Source organism: Callionymus lyra, chromosome 1 (genome assembly GCF_982586985.1).
Source record: "Callionymus lyra chromosome 1, fCalLyr1.hap1.1, whole genome shotgun sequence".
Taxonomy (NCBI): Eukaryota; Metazoa; Chordata; class Actinopteri; order Syngnathiformes; family Callionymidae; genus Callionymus; species Callionymus lyra.
The window spans coordinates 47988308-48006178 of record NC_141818.1 but is presented as its reverse complement, the minus strand read 5'-3'; the positions used below and the strand labels follow the sequence as shown (position 1 = coordinate 48006178).

The 17871-nt window shown below is 40.1% G+C and overlaps 2 protein-coding genes across 4 annotated transcripts; both read left to right on the top strand.

The window, feature by feature from the left end:
• The first annotated feature begins 646 nt into the window (after window positions 1-646).
• Window positions 647-7779, top strand: clta (clathrin, light chain A). Of its 3 annotated transcripts, XM_087810983.1 has the most exons (7): window positions 648-942; window positions 1758-1786; window positions 2181-2298; window positions 2366-2477; window positions 4247-4300; window positions 6153-6188; window positions 7060-7779. In XM_087810983.1, the coding sequence occupies exons 1-7, from the start codon at window positions 771-773 to the stop codon at window positions 7229-7231; spliced, it is 693 nt and encodes a 230-aa protein (XP_087667109.1). In that variant the 5' UTR covers window positions 648-770; the 3' UTR covers window positions 7232-7779. The 3 variants fall into 3 exon arrangements, with proteins under 3 accessions (XP_087667115.1, XP_087667109.1, XP_087667123.1); XM_087810989.1 differs by lacking the exon at window positions 6153-6188 and having other exon boundaries at window positions 647-942; XM_087810997.1 differs by lacking the exons at window positions 4247-4300; window positions 6153-6188 and having other exon boundaries at window positions 652-942.
• Window positions 7780-8761: 982 nt separating this feature from the next.
• nansa (N-acetylneuraminic acid synthase a) lies at window positions 8762-12920 on the top strand. The gene is made up of 6 exons (XM_087810971.1): window positions 8762-9024; window positions 10484-10699; window positions 10767-10866; window positions 11009-11163; window positions 11227-11493; window positions 12539-12920. The coding sequence occupies exons 1-6, from the start codon at window positions 8893-8895 to the stop codon at window positions 12731-12733; spliced, it is 1065 nt and encodes a 354-aa protein (XP_087667097.1). The 5' UTR covers window positions 8762-8892; the 3' UTR covers window positions 12734-12920.
• Window positions 12921-17871: the final 4951 nt, after the last annotated feature.

Sequence of the window (17871 nt, the reverse complement as noted above, 5' to 3'; positions counted from 1 at the left end):
TTAAGGTGTTTTTGGTCCAAATTAATGTTTTTGGTCCAAATTAAGGTGTTTTTGGTCCAAATTAAGGTGTTTTTGGACCAAATTGAGGTGTTTTTCGTCCAAATTAATGTGTTTTTCGTCAAAATGAATGTGTTTTGGTCCAAATTAAGGTGTTTTTCAGTCACACAGAAACTGATAAAATATATGATCAATGTATACACTGAGAAAATTTAATTAACATGTTTTATTTATATTTAGCGAAATCTAGTACTAACTTGAATCACTAATCGTGTTTTTCCAAGAATATATTTGTAAGTATTCAAGACTCAGGTGAACCTGTTCAGGTGTGACGTAAATCATTGATGACGACACAAGAGAACCCGGAAGCACGAAAAACTTGCATAATTAACAATGAATTATTTACGTCTTGAATAAATATAAAAACTTTTAATGTAGTCAATATTTAAAATTGGTTAGTATAAAAAATAAATTAAATTGGAAGATAAAATAGGAGCTTTTTTAAAGAACGGTTCTGATCACGGGACTCGAATCCGTCCCGATTGGTCGCCGCCATCTTGTCCTCCGCCTGCCATTGGCTCCCCTCGACGTCACTCACACAGTCCTCGCACGTGATTGGCCTCTCTCCTAAACCGTTACCGCTCGCCCCTCCCCCTCCTCCAGTCCGTCCTGCTTCCTCCTCGACATTTTATTCGCAGACGTTCATTTTTTCTTCTCCCAGAAGATCCTCGTCTTTCTTCTCGACAAACACTCGTGAAAGAATCGATCTAAACATGGATGACTTCGACATGGTCAACGCACCGAACGGCGGCACCGGCGCGGACGAGGATCCCGCGGCCGCGTTCCTGGCCCAGCAGGAGAGCGAGATCGCGGGCATCGAGAACGACGAGGGCTTCAGTATCCTGGACAGTGGAGACGTGCCTTCGTCTCTGGCGGAGTCCAGCGGTAACGAAGCCATGTTTGTCTTTGAAGTCTCTTGACTGACGGCTCAAGGTCGAAGCTTAAAAACCTGCGAAGCCTCGTTTGTTGTTTAACCTTTTTTTATTTATTTATTTAAAAACCTACATGTCTTGAAACGACCAGAATTATCGTCGAATCGTTGTTGTTTTTGTTTTTTAATTTCGTATCGATATCGAAACTCTCGGAAATGAATGAAGCGAGAGATGACAGCATCACTTCCGGTTAGCTTTAGCTAGCACCGATGCTAATGCCGTTTTACGCGAAACGACCTTTGACCACGTTTACCGTTTCCTTATGAAACTAGTTGTATTATCGTCATTTTTAAAAGCGTTTTTACTACATCGTACGTGCGTTTAATGTCGAAATATAAGCGTGTTTGTTTGTGTTTGGCTGGTTTAAAGGAGGCTCTGTTTGCTAGCATGTCAGTCTGGTGCAGACGGAAATACTTTTTTTTTAATTATTCATCTTCAAACTTATCAACAAACTTATTTAAAATGATAAAATGATTGGATTGTGCATGTTTCTATTACTGTACTCGTATATCCACGGATGTTTTTTTTTGTTTTTTCACTCGTGGTTTTTGTGTTGTTCTTACTTTATTTAAACGCTATATTGACAAATATTACTTGGTAAAATTGATTTAACGCTTTTTAAATTGATTGTAAAAAGGACTTAAACGTAAATAAAGAAACTACTTAAGATGTTTCAATTAAAAATGTATTTAATTCTATCTCATCCAGCACAACGATTTTACGGTTGATATAATCCATGTTTAAGTCTCTTGTTCTTCTCACCCACAGATGGAGTGATCAATGGAGACTTTCACGGGGTAATGAAGTCCATTCTTTTCTTGTTTTCTAGTAAAACCTGAGGCTGTTTTTTTTTTTCTTCAACTTGTGAAACGTAAGAATCCTGTGAAAACTGCTGACCTCGTTGTTATTTGACACAAAACCCAGAACTTGTAATTTGAGCGGCTCGTATATCTCAAGGTCAACAATGTTTGCCTTTTTTTTAACTCTTTTGTTTAAATGAACATCCTGTTAGTTTTGTGTCCAACGAAGTCTCTGGTGCAACTTCCTCTTCTCCTGCTGCTGACGCTGCAACGTTCATCTGCACCGTCAGGACTTTAGAGCTCGGACTCTTTGGCAAAATGTTCTTGAATCGTAACCTTTGACCTCTTGTGAAAAATATTCTCTTATTCATACGATAAGCTTTGGTTCCAGGAGAGCAACGGGCCCTCGGACGCGTACGCCGCCATCTCCACCGCCGACCGCCTGCAGGCCGAACCCGAGAGTCTGCGCAAGTGGAGGGAGGAGCAGAGCGAGCGGCTGGAGGTTCTGGGTAAGAACCCGGAAGGATCCGATGGTCCATCGGAGTTTGTTTGACTGTTTGTGTTTCTGACCCGCAGACGATAACTCCCGCCAGCAGGAGCACGAGTGGAAGGACAAGGCCAAGGTGGAGCTGGAGGAGTGGCACGCCCGGCAGAACGAGCAGCTGGAGAAAACCAAAGCCAACAACAGGTACCGACCCGACGGAACCGGGTCCAGACTTGGTCGCGTTAATAACTCGGTCGACGGCAGGTTAGATGAGAAAACACAACGAGGTGAAGCTCAGTGTTGATGCTGAAGAAGTTCTTCATCTGGATGATCTTCTGAATGAGTTTAGTACTCTTTCACGCCAGTGTCTCAAATCACACACTCCTCTTAGTATACTAGAAGTTAGTGTGCATCAGGATAGTGTACGAACTAACTAGTAACTAATCCTCCACAGATAGTATGTCTCAAACATACTTCTCTTAGTATACTAGAAGTTAGTATGCATCAGGATAGTGTACGTACTAACTAGTAACTAATCCTCCACAGATAGTATGTCTCAAACATACTTCTCTTAGTGTACTAGAAGTTAGTATCATCAGGATAGTGTACGTACTAACTAGTAACTAATCCTCCACAGATAGTATGTCTCAAACATACTTCTCTTAGTATACTAGAAGTTAGTATGCATCAGGATAGTGTACGTACTAACTAGTAACTAATCCTCCACAGATAGTATGTCTCAAATCAAACTCTGCTGCTACACACTAACAGGAAATGACGCGACAGCTTCTTCTTCTACTACTATTTAAGGAGGATTTTAAAACAGCTGTAGGAACACTATCGCCACCTGCTGGCAGCACATTTGGATCAATAAATATGAGAAATATTGGCGAAATATTTACGCCGATATCAGCAGCGAAGACGTGTCGCCCTCCTGCTGCTGCTGAAAATATACCTGTATGTATGTGTATATATATATATATATATATATATATATATATGACGTAACTTCTGTTTACAACGTCACTAAGATGGAGTCGTTTAGTGTAGAAAGTGTCCATCGATCCATACTCAGTTTTGTTTGCGTTTTTAGTGACAATTTAGTGTGTATGGAGCACTACATTAGATACTAAGAATTGAGACGCACTTGTACACTAAAAATACTAAGTTAAAGTACACATGTGTGCGATTTGAGACCCAACCCTGGTGTTCTTTTCTGAGTTCATACCTGATCGTCTCTTGCTTGGGAAAATCTTTCATGTCATTTGTCTGGGAATGTTGTGGGAAAAACATCCCAACGTTGTGGGTTTAAATCCATGAGTGTTTTCTGTTCGACAAGAGGTTCAGGTTCACGAGTGTGTTTATCATCACATGGAGTTATTCATATTTAATATTATTCAACTTCACTCAAAAAATAAAAGAAATGAAGGAAAGAATACTGTAATTTCTGGACGATAAAATGCTGCCGAGGCTTAGATACGATGGTGCGGCTTATCTGTAGGTTTTTCAAAAGGCCTGCAGGTGGCGCTCTAGCATGAAGCGAAGAGAAGGATGCCGTTGGCAAACTACATTTGTGTGTAAATGTTTTTTATTTTAGATTTAGTTTGTGCAGCTCTATAGTCCAGAAGTTATTGTGTAACAATAAAATGTGGGACAAAAAGTGACGACAATACAACACACCTCAATCGTACACGTTACCTGGTTCGTTGGAAACAAAACCATGATAACTTCTAACTTCGTCGAAGTTCAAGTTACCATGGTTACATGCGCTTTAGGACGTTCCATAATTTATGACCTTCATGAACGTCTTTTGTCTGCTTGTCAATCAAGTCGTCACTAAAAAGTTAATGTTTGATAACAAATAACACTTTTGTCTCCTGACTCTTCCCTCTCTCTCTCTTTCTTTCTCTCTTTCTCTCTCTCTCTCTCTCTCTCTCTTTCTTTTCCTGCTCTCGACCCGGATGTTTGTCCAGGGTTCTGGACGAGGACTTCTACAAACAACCCTTCTCTGAACTCATTGGTTATGTGTATGTTCCTTCAACTAACATCTCACGTTTGTCTTTGATACCGAAGTCGTGACTCGATATATACGTGTCGCGTCGTCTCTGAGGCGCGAGTTAATGAAATACTTTGTTGACTTGATGATAAAGAAGAAGAGAGTAGAAGAAAACATACAACATTCTTTCGTTTCACACTTTTGTAAATTGCCAAAAATTATCCATTTTGTTCCACCACTGGACACCAGAGGGAGCCAAAAACACTGTTTATAATCCTACAGACTAGTTAAATTGTCTAATATAGACAATAATCTTTGATTCTGCGAATTTGAGAACAGACAATTTAATGGAAGCGAGAAAAAAAACTATTTAAATTAAACCGTGTATCTGGATCAAATATACAAAATATAGTGATAGTGTATGACAAGTATATATGTGTAGTATTGTCCAGTACTTGACTCTGGTGTTGTGATAGTGTAGTAACAAGTATATATGTGTAGTATTGTCCAGTACTTGACTCTGGTGTTGTGATAGTTTAGTAACGAGTATATATGTGTAGTATTGTCCAGTACTTGACTCTGGTGTTGTGATAGTGTAGTAACAAGTATATATGTGTAGTATTGTCCAGTACTTGACTCTGGTGTTGTGATAGTGTAGTAACAAGTATATATGTGTAGTATTGTCCAGTACTTGACTCTGGTGTTGTGATAGTGTAGTAACAAGTATATATGTGTAGTATTGTCCAGTACTTGACTCTGGTGTTGTGATAGTGTAGTAACAAGTATATATGTGTAGTATTGTCCAGTACTTGACTCTGGTGTTGTGATAGTGTAGTAACAAGTATATATGTGTAGTATTGTCCAGTACTTGACTCTGGTGTTATGATAGTGTAGTAACAAGTGTATATGTGTAGTATTGTCCAGTACTTGACTCTGGTGTTGTGATAGTGTAGTAACAAGTATATATGTGTAGTATTGTCCAGTACTTGACTCTGGTGTTGTGATAGTGTAGTAACAAGTATATATGTGTAGTATTGTCCAGTACTTGACTCTGGTGTTGTGATAGTGTAGTAACAAGTATATATGTGTAGTATTGTCCAGTACTTGACTCTGGTGTTGTGATAGTGTAGTAACAAGTATATATGTGTAGTATTGTCCAGTACTTGACTCTGGTGTTGTGATAGTGTAGTAACAAGTATATATGTGTAGTATTGTCCGGTGTTTACAGATCACATGACTCTTGACAAAGTCGTAACTGCTTTCATTTGTTATAAAAACCAGTATGTGTGAATGGCTGTCTAAAGCACTACCGAATTTCCCCTCGCGGGACTAATAAGGGATTCTAAAAAAAAAATAACAAAATATGTCCAAACATCAGCTTTAAATGCTGCTGGACTCACTGTATCCTCTCGTCCTCAGTCATCTACCATCTAGAGGCCGGCAGTTTGTAAACAGAAAAATATTTTTAATTTTAAACACGCTTAAATAAAATAAAAAGAAATAATAATAATGAAAATAAAATATGATTTGAGCGTTAATAGTTAAATCTATAAAGTATGTTTACATCGAGATACAGTATCGTGGAAAATAGTGCGATATGTCGGCCATGTTTGTGTCTGAAGCGTTAAGTGTTTTTCCTCCAGTAGTTCCTGATGTTTCTGTGAATGGTTTGGTTCGGACGCTTCACTCGCGGTGACTTTATACTTGAATTATAATTATAGTAATAATTAAATAATTAAATAATTAAAAAACTTTGTTACTCCGCGAGTTAAGAACGATCCGAACCAAACATTCACACAGAACTGATTCTCTTTCATAACTTCATCGTCTCTAATCTTGTGAAACTGTTTCTCTCTCTTTTTCTTTTCCAACGCTGCTCCCAGCACTCACATTAACCACCCTTGCTACCGCCTCGAACAGTTAAGTATCGCCATCGACGGGTTTTTTTCAACTACAGTATTTTCCTTGGTTTTATTCTGTTTCAGTTCAAATATTCTATTCTAGTCTTGAAGCAACATTTTTATGTTATTTTCTTCATGTTTGTTGTGAAAAATGGTTTAATTTTGATCAGTTTTGACTCGGAAGAATCTCTAGATTGAGATTATCTTGTTTACGTGGCGTCGGGCAACAGTTTTCACGACATGCAGTTACTTTGTTCTAACACCAGGGGCTCCATAAACCATATGTTACGACCTGCGTATTGTTGCTTTAATCGTATTTTATTTTCTATTCATAGAAAAATTTAACTGTGATAGTGTTGAAGGTTTTTTAGAATAAAATAATTGGTATTTAAAGTTTTTTTTACTCAATACTTTTATTTATCGAAAGGTGAATTTAGATAATATTTATAATAATAATATATATTATAATTAATTTTTAATTTTCTTTTTTTTACGCATTTAATAATATTTATTCAATGATTTCTTCGTTAAAGGTTAAATATGTTGTTTTTGTTGAGTTTGAAGCAGCAGTTCTGTGTCGATCGTAGCTCGGTGCTCTGTTAGTAATGCCTGGTGTCGCTACCTAACCTATTATACCAGCATTTTATATCCAGTTTAAAAGACTTTAAAATATGGAATTGAAAAAAAATCTTATTTTTTATTATAAAACTAAACTATTTGTAAATGTATATATATATATATGTATATGTACTGTATGTGTATTTGAATTATTTCATAAAAAGAATCCTTGACGTCCGCACGAGTCGGTTCTAAAGCCGCGAGACTCGTCCTCTGACTCGTCCTCCTCTTCATCCTCCTTCATCTTCTTCTTCTCCCTCGTCCTCCTCAGGGCGGCCGAGGAGGCCATGATCTCCGACCTGGACGAGAACAATCCTGGCACCGAGTGGGAGCGAGTGGCTCGACTCTGCGACTTCAACCCCAAGTCCAGCAAGCAGTCCAAGGACGTGTCGCGCATGCGTTCGGTCCTGATCTCCCTGAAGCAGTCGCCGCTCGTCCGCTAGAGCCTCCTCTTCCTCCTTCTTCTCCTCTTTCTTCTCCTCCATCATTCCATCACCTCCTCCCAGCCCAGCAGGTCTCGAGGTCACTCGTGACGTCTCTACACTAAAAGGGAAAAAGCGTTGACGTTTGCACGGGGTCTCCTTCAGGCCCCCCCGCCCCCCAAAAAAACCCTGTGTCGCCCCTGAACACGCCGTCCGTGTGCGAAGGTTCGATTCCTGGCGTCGTCATCATTCGTTTCAAGGACCAAACTCTGACTCGTCGTGTTGAATTTTCTCAGTCTATGCATTTTATTTCCTCCCGACCGGCCTCGTCCAATCAGAGACGAGGCTCCCAGTCCAGTCATTACAAGGTGTGTGTGTGTCTGCGTGTGTTTGTGTGTTTGTGTGTGTGTGTGTGTGTGTGTGTGTGTGTGTGTGTGTGTGTACCCGTGTACATATACAGAAGGTGGATATATAAACAGAATATTAAAGATGTACTTGAGGAACAGCTGTCGCTCCATCAACGCATGTTCACTGTTTGATTTCAATGTCAGTAAAAGACTTGACGTCGACTGTTGTCGTGTTTTCATTTCATCACAAGTTGACACTTTATTTTTAATAGTTTAACTCGTGTCTTGAAAAGTTGAATCTGGTTTAAAAAATCTAATATTTTTAAATGTTTTACAGAGTTTAAGTTTCTTTTTCCAACATATATATTTGAGTGAATTGTTTCTTAAATTGTAGTATTTTACATCCATTTAAAAAATATATGACGGAATATTTAATGTTATTATATGTATTTATAATATCAAACAACTTTTTTTTTTTATTAAATATTTGCTAATTTAACCTTTTAATATACAAAGGATTGAATTAAAAGATTCACGTATTTAATAAATTGAAAAAATGATCAATAATCATTGAAACACTTCTAACTTCTGACGCAATCTCAGAGCGCCCTCCTGTGGTCGAGCCTGTGATGACGTCAGTGACACGCGGCAGGTCACACGCGAACTAACCGTTAACTTTTAGTTGTTTGTTCAGGATCTTGTTTGACTTGTTCTGTTCAAAGTTCCATCTTTGAAGTCGGGAAAGATGACGTGTGTGTGTTGACGTTCAGGGCGTGTTGTTGAACTATAGGGTGTGTGTGTGTGTGTTTTATATCGTTTCAACTGCTTGAAGTTTAAAAAAAAAAATCAGCGGAAAATTCCATTAAATTTAGCTTGTTTAGCATTAGCATCGTGACCTTTGAACTCAATCATACGCGGAGGTGATGCAGGAAGCAGTTAAAACAAATACTATTACTAATACTATTTTAAAAAAAGGTATAATAGGTTTCTAAAGTATTTTTTTTATTCTTCTTTAAATAAACTATAATAGCATTTTCTTAAAAATCTTTCTTAAAATCATCTGTTTGTCACGTCAGATAAATAAAAACGTTGAACATTAAACGCTCGTTAAACCAAATGATGGTTGAATAAAAAACAAGTCGAACAAGTTTCGTGAATAAATTGTATTTCTTTTCTCTTCCAGGCGCCTGCCTGGGCGTGACGTATGCGGAAGTCCGGACACGTCTCTAGTGATCGAGGGGTTGTTGCGCTGAAAGTCTTCCGGGTTCTTCTCCACTCGTTCACTTCGATCATTCATTCCTTCTTCGTGATTTTTGTTGTCTTTTGAGCCAAAAAATGCCTTTAAACTTCGAGCTGTGTCCGGGTCGCATGATCGGCTCAGAACACCCGTGTTTCGTCATCGCAGAGATCGGTCAGAACCACCAGGGAGACATCGAGATCGCGAAGAAGATGATCCAAATGGTGAAGGTGAGAAGAAGAAGAATGTTTATAATAATAATAATAACAAAGCATGACAGAAGTTCACTTTAATATCAAACCAAATTTAACTGCAGTTGGTTTAAAACGCGACACTTGTTTTAAATCCATGACTTCTCGTGAAATTTTAAATCAAAACTGTTTAAATTAAATTCTAAATGTATTTAATTCTTCAACTTCTCAAAGTGAAATCTAAAAGAAATATATGTGTATTTTATTGGCAAGAAAATGGATGACATCATCAGAATCATAAAACATTAAACCAAAGTAAAAGAAAAGCACGAATTTGTTGTTGTGTTCGTTCAACGAATGAAATAAAATAATAATAAATAAGTTTCTCTTTGATTAAAGTGAAATGTTGAGGTGCTAATAAAACACTAAATGAATGAAAAAATATCTTCCTTTACACAAAATAAAATACACGTTATATTGTTGAATTAAAAACTAAAATAATATTAAAAAAAATAAAACGAGGAACACAAGAGAAATCAACTGATATAGATATTTATAAAATTAATAAAAAATAAATAAATGTTAAATACAATCAAGAAACGCAAAGTAAATAACGGTATATAGTTAATCAAAAAAAAAATAGAGAGTACAAAATGACAAAAATAAGGATCTCAAAAGGAATAAACTGTGTATATAGTTAATTAAAAATTAAGTTAATGAAGAAAAACAACAAAAATAAGGATCTCAAAAGGTATAAAAGGTATTAACTGTATATAGTTATTTAAAAATAATTTAAAAAAAGGATCTCAAAAGGAATAAACTGTATATAGTTATTTAAAAATAATAAAAAATGATCTCAAAAGGAATAAACTGTATATAGTTAATGTAAAAAATAAGGATCTCAAAAGTAATAAACTGTATATAATAATAATAATAATAATAATAATCTCTATTTATATAGCACTTTTCTAGACCAGGGTCACAAAGCGCTTTGACAGCCATTCACACACTGATGGGAGTTATAGTTAATGTAAAAAAATAAAGAATAAAAAAAAGATCTAAAAAGGAATAAACTGTATATAGTTAATGTAAAAAAATAAAGAATAAAAAAATAGATCTCAAAATAAATAAACTCTATATAGTTAATGTAAAAAAAATTAAGAATAAAAAAAAGATCTAAAAAGGAATAAACTGTATATAGTTAATGTAAAAATAAAAATAAGGATCTGAAAAGGAATAAACTGTATATAGTTAATTAAAACGAAGGAAAACCAAAAAAAACACCTGAAAAAATCCACTGTCCTCGTATCACGTCTATAAAGTGTCATAAACCGTAGTCGACCATAAAGACGTTTCTTATTGCGTTGATTCGTTTGGATCATAGGTGGAGAAAATTCCTTCAATTTTCAAAATCAAACGCCCTCCAAACATCCGATCAACAGCAGATAATGACGAACAAAGAAACCAGTAATTAAGTGAAAGAACATTTTGTCGTCAGGACTGCGGCGCCGACTGTGCCAAGTTCCAGAAGAGCGAGCTGGAGTACAAGTTCAACAAGAAGGCTCTGGAGCGTCCCTACACCACCAAGAACTCCTGGGGGCCGACCTACGGGGACCACAAGCGCTTCCTGGAGTTCAGCCACGAGCAGTTCAAGGAGCTGCAGGCGTTCGCCGATAAGATCGGGATCTTCTTCACGGCGTCGGGCATGGACGAGGTGAGCGACGAGGCGAGGGTTGGTTTGGTCTCGGGTCGTTCTCACCGGTGGTTTTCTCTGGGCGTAGATGGCGGTCGAGTTCCTGGACGAGCTCAACGTGCCGTTCTTCAAGGTCGGTTCCGGAGACACCAACAACTTCCCGTACCTCACCAAGACGGCCAAGAAAGGTATGTTGTGGATGTCGTGAACTTTTTCATTTAAACAATTCTAGCTGCATTTAAATAAAAAAAAGGATAAATAAAAGATTGTTGCGCCGCACAAACATACCAAGTGTCTTGAAGCTGTTACTAAACGACGGCGACTCCACAGGTCGTCCTATGATCGTGTCCAGTGGGATGCAGTCCATGGAGACGATGCGTGAAGTCTACAAGACCGTCAAAGAACACAACCAGAACTTCGCCATCCTGCAGTGCACCAGCACGTACCCTCTGGCGCCCGAAGACGTCAACCTCCGCGTGATCTTGGTGAGTGTTTGGAAACCATCACCTCCGACGTGTCTGATGGTTTCCTGTGGTCTGTGTCTCCAGGAGTACCAGAAGGAATTCCCCGACATCCCCATCGGGTACTCCGGGCACGAGTCCGGAACCAGCATCACTCTGGCGGCCGTCGCTCTGGGCGCCAAAGTGGTGGAGCGTCACGTCACGCTGGACAAGACCTGGAAGGGAAGCGACCACGAGGCGTCGCTGGATCCCAACGAGCTGCGCGAGCTGGTCAGTTCCATCCGTTTGGTGGAGGCGTCTCTTGGCTCCGGCGTCAAGAGGATGCTGCCCTGTGAGAAGCTTTGTCACGAGAAGGTGAGTGGTTCAGATCCAGAGAGCCCCATCTAGAGAGGACAGTGTGTCATGAAGCCTCATCAACTGTTTCATGAAGCCTCATCAGCTGTTTCATGTAGCCTCATCAAATGTTTCATGAAGCCTCATCAACTGCATCATGAAGCCTCATCAACTGTTTCATGAAGCCTCATCAGCTGTTTCATGTAGCCTCATCAAATGTTTCATGAAGCCTCATCAACTGCATCATGAAGCCTCATCAACTGTTTCATGAAGCCTCAACTGTTTCATGAAGACTCATCAACTGTATCATGAAGCCTCATCAGCTGTTTCATGTAGCCTCATCAAATGTTTCATGAAGCCTCATGAACTGTTTCATGAAGCCTCATCAAGTGTTTCGTAATGCCTCATCAACTGTTTAATGAAGCCTCATCAACTGCATCATGAAGCCTCATCAAGTGTTTCACAAAGCCTCATCAACTGTTTCATGAAGCCTCATCAACTGCATCATGAAGCCTCATCAACTGTTTCATGAAGCCTCAACTGTTTCATGAAGACTCATCAACTGTATCATGAAGACTCATTAGCTGTTTCATGAAGCCTCATCAACTGTTTCATGAAGCCTCATCAACTGTTTCATGAAGCTTCATCAACTGTTTCATGAAGCCTCATCAACTGTTTCATGAAGCCTCTTCAACTGCATCATGAAGCCTCATCAACTGTTTCATGAAGCCTCATCAACTGTTTCATGAAGCCTCATCAACTGCATCATGAAGCCTCATCGACTGTTTCATGAAGCCTCAACTGTTTCATGAAGACTCATCAACTGTATCATGAAGACTCATTAGCTGTTTCATGAAGCCTCACCAACTGTTTCATGAAGCCTCATCAACTGTTTCATGAAGCCTCATCAACTGCATCATGAAGCCTCATCAAGTGTTTCATGAAGCCTCATCAACTGTATCATGAAGCCTCATCAACTGTATCATGAAGACTCATTAGCTGTTTCATGAAGCCTCATCAACTGTTTCAACTGATTTCCTTCCTTTTCATCTCTTTGTTCCTGCAGTTGGGCAAGACTGTGGTGGCGCAGGTGAAGATCCCGAAAGGAACCGCCCTGACCCCAGAGCACCTGACCGTGAAGGTGGCCGAGCCCATGGGCGTCCCGGCCCAGGACATCTTCAAGCTGGAGGGGATGGTGGCGACTGCAGACATAGAGGAGGACGAGAGCATCTTGTACAAGGACCTGGAACCCAAAGCTTAGAGCGGATCTTCGCCTCAAACTCTTTCTACTCTGGGACTAGTCTCTGGGAATCAGTGCCAATCTCTTCTGGTCTCACTTTAATTCTGGGCCTTTCTTGAACCTCATCACCTCGTACTCTTGTGCAAGGAGTTGCACCTGCAACCACGCCAGCTGAATCATGGTGAATAAACTACTGTAAATGTTTAAATCCTTTCTTTATCGTTTCACTTTCACCTCAACAGCTTCTGCAAAATGAGGACGATGCTTCGAGAAGCTTCGTCAGCGCATCACGAATGCTAACTAGCATTGTTAGTAATAATAATATAATATTCTGATGACACTGACGTACTATAGCAGCAGTTGAACAGTATCATGTGATACTACATTCCATCCACTCCCATACGACGCTCACCTGGTGTGCCATGAGTGATGTCGTGAGAGACAACATGAGAGATGACATGAGAGATGACATAAGAGACGACATAAGAGATGACATAAGAGACGACATAAGAGACGACATAAGAGATGACATAAGAGACGACATAAGAGACGACATAAGAGATGACATAAGAGACGACATAAGAGACGACATAAGAGATGCCATGAGACAACATAACAGACGACATGATACGATATAACATACGACATGATACAACATGAGACGACATGAGAGACGACATATGAGACGACATGATACGACATGAGAGACGACATGAGAGATGACATAAGAGACGACATAAGAGACGACATAAGAGATGCCATAAGAGACGACATAAGAGATGACATAAGAGATGACATGAGAGACGACATAAGAGATGCCATGAGACAACATAACAGACGACATGATACGATATAACATACGACATGAGACGACATATGATACGACATAACATACGACATGAGAGACGACATGAGAGATGACATAAGAGACGACATAAGAGATGACATAAGAGACGACATAAGAGATGCCATAAGAGACGACATAAGAGATGACATAAGAGATGCCATGAGACGACATAACAGACGACATGATACGACATGAGGCGACATGAGAGACGACATAAGAGATGACATAAGAGACGACATAAGAGATGACATAAGAGACGACATAAGAGATGACATAAGAGATGACATAAGAGACGACATAAGAGACGACATAAGAGATGCCATGAGACAACATAACAGACGACATGATACGATATAACATACGACATGATACAACATGAGACGACATGAGAGACGACATATGAGACGACATGATACGACATGAGAGACGACATGAGAGATGACATAAGAGACGACATAAGAGACGACATAAGAGATGCCATAAGAGACGACATAAGAGATGACATGAGAGACGACATAAGAGATGCCATGAGACAACATAACAGACGACATGATACGATATAACATACGCCATGATACGACATGAGACGACATGAGAGACGACATATGATACGACATAACATACGACATGAGAGACGACATGAGAGATGACATAAGAGACGACATAAGAGATGACATAAGAGACGACATAAGAGATGCCATAAGAGACGACATAAGAGATGACATGAGAGACGACATGAGAGACGACATATGAGACGACATGAGACAACATAACAGACGACATGATACGATATAACATACGACATGAGACGACATGAGAGACGACATATGAGACGACATGATACGACATAACATACGACATGAGAGACGACATGAGAGATGACATAAGAGACGACATAAGAGATGACGTGAGACAACATGAGAGACGACATATGAGACGACATAAGAGATGCCATGAGACGACATAACAGACGACATGATACGACATGAGAGACGTCATAAGAGATGACATGAGAGACGACATATGAGACGACATAAGAGATGCCATGAGACGACATAACAGACGACATGATACGACATGAGGCGACATGAGAGACGACATAAGAGATGACAAGAGACGACATAAGAGATGACATGAGACGCCATGAGAGACGACATGAGAGATGACATAAGAGACGACATGAGAGACGACATAAGAGACTACATGAGACGACATAAGAGATGCCATGATACGAGATAAGAGATGCCATGAGACGACATAACAGACGACATGATACGACATGAGACGACATAAGAGGTGCCATGAGAGACGACATAAGAGATGCCATGAGACGACATAAGAGATGACATGAGACGACATAACAGACAACATGATACGACATGAGACGACATAAGAGACGACATGATACGACATGAGACGACATAAGAGATGCCATGAGAGACGTCATAAGAGATGACATGAGAGACGACATATGAGACGACATAAGAGATGCCATGAGACGACATAACAGACGACATGATACGACATGAGGCGACATGAGAGACGACATAAGAGATGACAAGAGACGACATAAGAGATGACATGAGACGCCATGAGAGACGACATATGAGACGACATGAGACAACATAACAGACGACATGATACGATATAACATACGACATGAGACGACATGAGAGACGACATATGAGACGACATGATACGACATAACATACGACATGAGAGACGACATGAGAGATGACATAAGAGACGACATAAGAGATGACGTGAGACAACATGAGAGACGACATATGAGACGACATAAGAGATGCCATGAGACGACATAACAGACGACATGATACGACATGAGAGACGTCATAAGAGATGACATGAGAGACGACATATGAGACGACATAAGAGATGCCATGAGACGACATAACAGACGACATGATACGACATGAGGCGACATGAGAGACGACATAAGAGATGACAAGAGACGACATAAGAGATGACATGAGACGCCATGAGAGACGACATGAGAGATGACATAAGAGACGACATGAGAGACGACATAAGAGACTACATGAGACGACATAAGAGATGCCATGATACGAGATAAGAGATGCCATGAGACGACATAACAGACGACATGATACGACATGAGACGACATAAGAGGTGCCATGAGAGACGACATAAGAGATGCCATGAGACGACATAAGAGATGACATGAGACGACATAACAGACAACATGATACGACATGAGACGACATAAGAGACGACATGATACGACATGAGACGACATAAGAGATGCCATGAGAGACGTCATAAGAGATGACATGAGAGACGACATATGAGACGACATAAGAGATGCCATGAGACGACATAACAGACGACATGATACGACATGAGGCGACATGAGAGACGACATAAGAGATGACAAGAGACGACATAAGAGATGACATGAGACGCCATGAGAGACGACATGAGAGATGACATAAGAGACGACATGAGAGACGACATAAGAGACTACATGAGACGACATAAGAGATGCCATGATACGAGATAAGAGATGCCATGAGACGACATAACAGACGACATGATACGACATGAGACGACATAAGAGGTGCCATGAGAGACGACATAAGAGATGCCATGAGACGACATAAGAGATGACATGAGACGACATAACAGACAACATGATACGACATGAGACGACATAAGAGACGACATGATACGACATGAGACGACATAAGAGATGCCATGAGAGACGACATAAGAGATGACATGAGAGACGACATAAGAGATGCCATGAGAGACGACATAACAGACGACATGATACGACATGAGGCGACATGAGAGACGACATAAGAGATGACAAGAGACGACATAAGAGATGACATGAGACGCCATGAGAGACGACATGAGAGATGACATAAGAGACGACATGAGAGACGACATAAGAGACTACATGAGACGACATAAGAGATGCCATGATACGAGATAAGAGATGCCATGAGACGACATAACAGACGACATGATACGACATGAGACGACATAAGAGGTGCCATGAGAGACGACATAAGAGATGCCATGAGACGACATAAGAGATGACATGAGACGACATAACAGACAACATGATACGACATGAGACGACATAAGAGACGACATGATACGACATGAGACGACATAAGAGATGCCATGAGAGACGACATAAGAGATGACATGAGAGACGACATAAGAGATGCCATGAGAGACGACATAAGAGATGCCATGCGAGACGACATGAGAGACGACATAAGAGATGACATGAGAGACGACATAAGAGATGCCATGCGAGACGACATGAGAGACGACATAAGAGATGACATGCGAGACGACATGAGAGACGACATAAGAGATGCCATGAGAGATGACATGAGAGATGACATGAGACGACATAACAGACGACATGATACGACATGAGACGACATAAGAGACGACATGATACGACATGAGAGACGACATAAGAGATGCCATGAGAGACGACATAAGAGATGCCATGAGAGACGACATAAGAGATGACATGAGACGACATGAGAGACGACATAACAGACGACATGATACGACATGAGAGATGACATGATACAACATGAGAGACGACATAAGAGATGACATGAGAGACGACATGAGAGACGACATAAGAGATGACATAAGAGACGACATAAGAGATGACATGAGATATATGAGAGACGACATAAGAGACGACATGATACGACATGAGACGACATAAGAGACAACATGATACGACATGAGAGACGACATAAGAGATGCCATGAGAGGCGACATAAGAGATGACATGAGATGACATAACAGACAACATGATACGACATGAGAGATGACATGATACGACATGAGAGACGACATAAGAGATGACATGAGAGACGACATAAGAGATGACATGAGATGACATAACAGACAACATGATACGACATGAGAGATGACATGATACGACATGAGAGACGACATAAGAGATGACATGAGAGACGACATGAGAGACGACATAAGAGATGACATAAGAGACGACATAAGAGATGACATGAGACGACATGATACGACATAAGAGATGCCATGAGAGACGTCATAAGAGATGACATGAGAGACGACATATGAGACGACATAAGAGATGCCATGAGACGACATAACAGACGACATGATACGACATGAGGCGACATGAGAGACGACATAAGAGATGACAAGAGACGACATAAGAGATGACATGAGACGCCATGAGAGACGACATGAGAGATGACATAAGAGACGACATGAGAGACGACATAAGAGACTACATGAGACGAC

Coding starts and splice junctions, on each gene's coding strand:
- clta (XM_087810983.1), top strand. CDS start 771: ATGGATGACTTCGACATGGTCAACGCACCGAACGGCGGCACCGGCGCG. Junction 1,787..2,180: donor TCAATGGAGACTTTCACGGG/GTAATGAAGTCC, acceptor CTTTGGTTCCAG/GAGAGCAACGGGCCCTCGGA. Junction 4,301..6,152: donor TCTGAACTCATTGGTTATGT/GTATGTTCCTTC, acceptor CGCTGCTCCCAG/CACTCACATTAACCACCCTT.
- nansa (XM_087810971.1), top strand. CDS start 8,893: ATGCCTTTAAACTTCGAGCTGTGTCCGGGTCGCATGATCGGCTCAGAA. Junction 10,867..11,008: donor CACCAAGACGGCCAAGAAAG/GTATGTTGTGGA, acceptor GCGACTCCACAG/GTCGTCCTATGATCGTGTCC. Junction 11,164..11,226: donor TCAACCTCCGCGTGATCTTG/GTGAGTGTTTGG, acceptor CTGTGTCTCCAG/GAGTACCAGAAGGAATTCCC.